This window comes from Corvus brachyrhynchos, unplaced genomic scaffold, assembly GCF_000691975.1.
Source record: "Corvus brachyrhynchos isolate BGI_N302 unplaced genomic scaffold, ASM69197v1 scaffold200, whole genome shotgun sequence".
Classification (NCBI taxonomy): Eukaryota; Metazoa; Chordata; class Aves; order Passeriformes; family Corvidae; genus Corvus; species Corvus brachyrhynchos.
Window position 1 is genome coordinate 4,945,313 of NW_008236184.1, and position 237 is coordinate 4,945,549.

General features: G+C 73.0%; 1 protein-coding gene across 1 annotated transcript in view; it reads left to right on the forward strand.

Moving 5' to 3' along the window:
* Positions 1–237, forward strand: part of UACA (uveal autoantigen with coiled-coil domains and ankyrin repeats) — a 50,004-nt gene that overhangs the window by 800 nt on the left and 48,967 nt on the right. The window contains exon 2 of the mRNA XM_017736983.1: positions 5–134. Coding sequence (XP_017592472.1) covers positions 5–134 — 130 coding nt within the window. The remainder of the gene's footprint in view (positions 1–4; positions 135–237) is intronic.

Genomic DNA, 237 nt, shown 5'->3' on the forward strand with positions numbered 1-237 from the left:
GCAGAGCATGGGGGTCCCGGCTCCTGGGGGCGCAGAGCCCGGGTGTCCCGGCTCCTGGAGGGGCAGAGCACGGAGGATTCCGGCTCCCCGGAGAACGGGGACTTCGCTGGGAGCAGAGAGCGAGGGGAGCCGCGGTAACGCGGGGGGAGGAGATCCCGGGATCTGTGGGAAGGGTGTTCAGGGAGCTGGGATGGGCTGGAGGAGCGGGGCTGAGCGAGGGCAGCGGCGGGGGGGGGA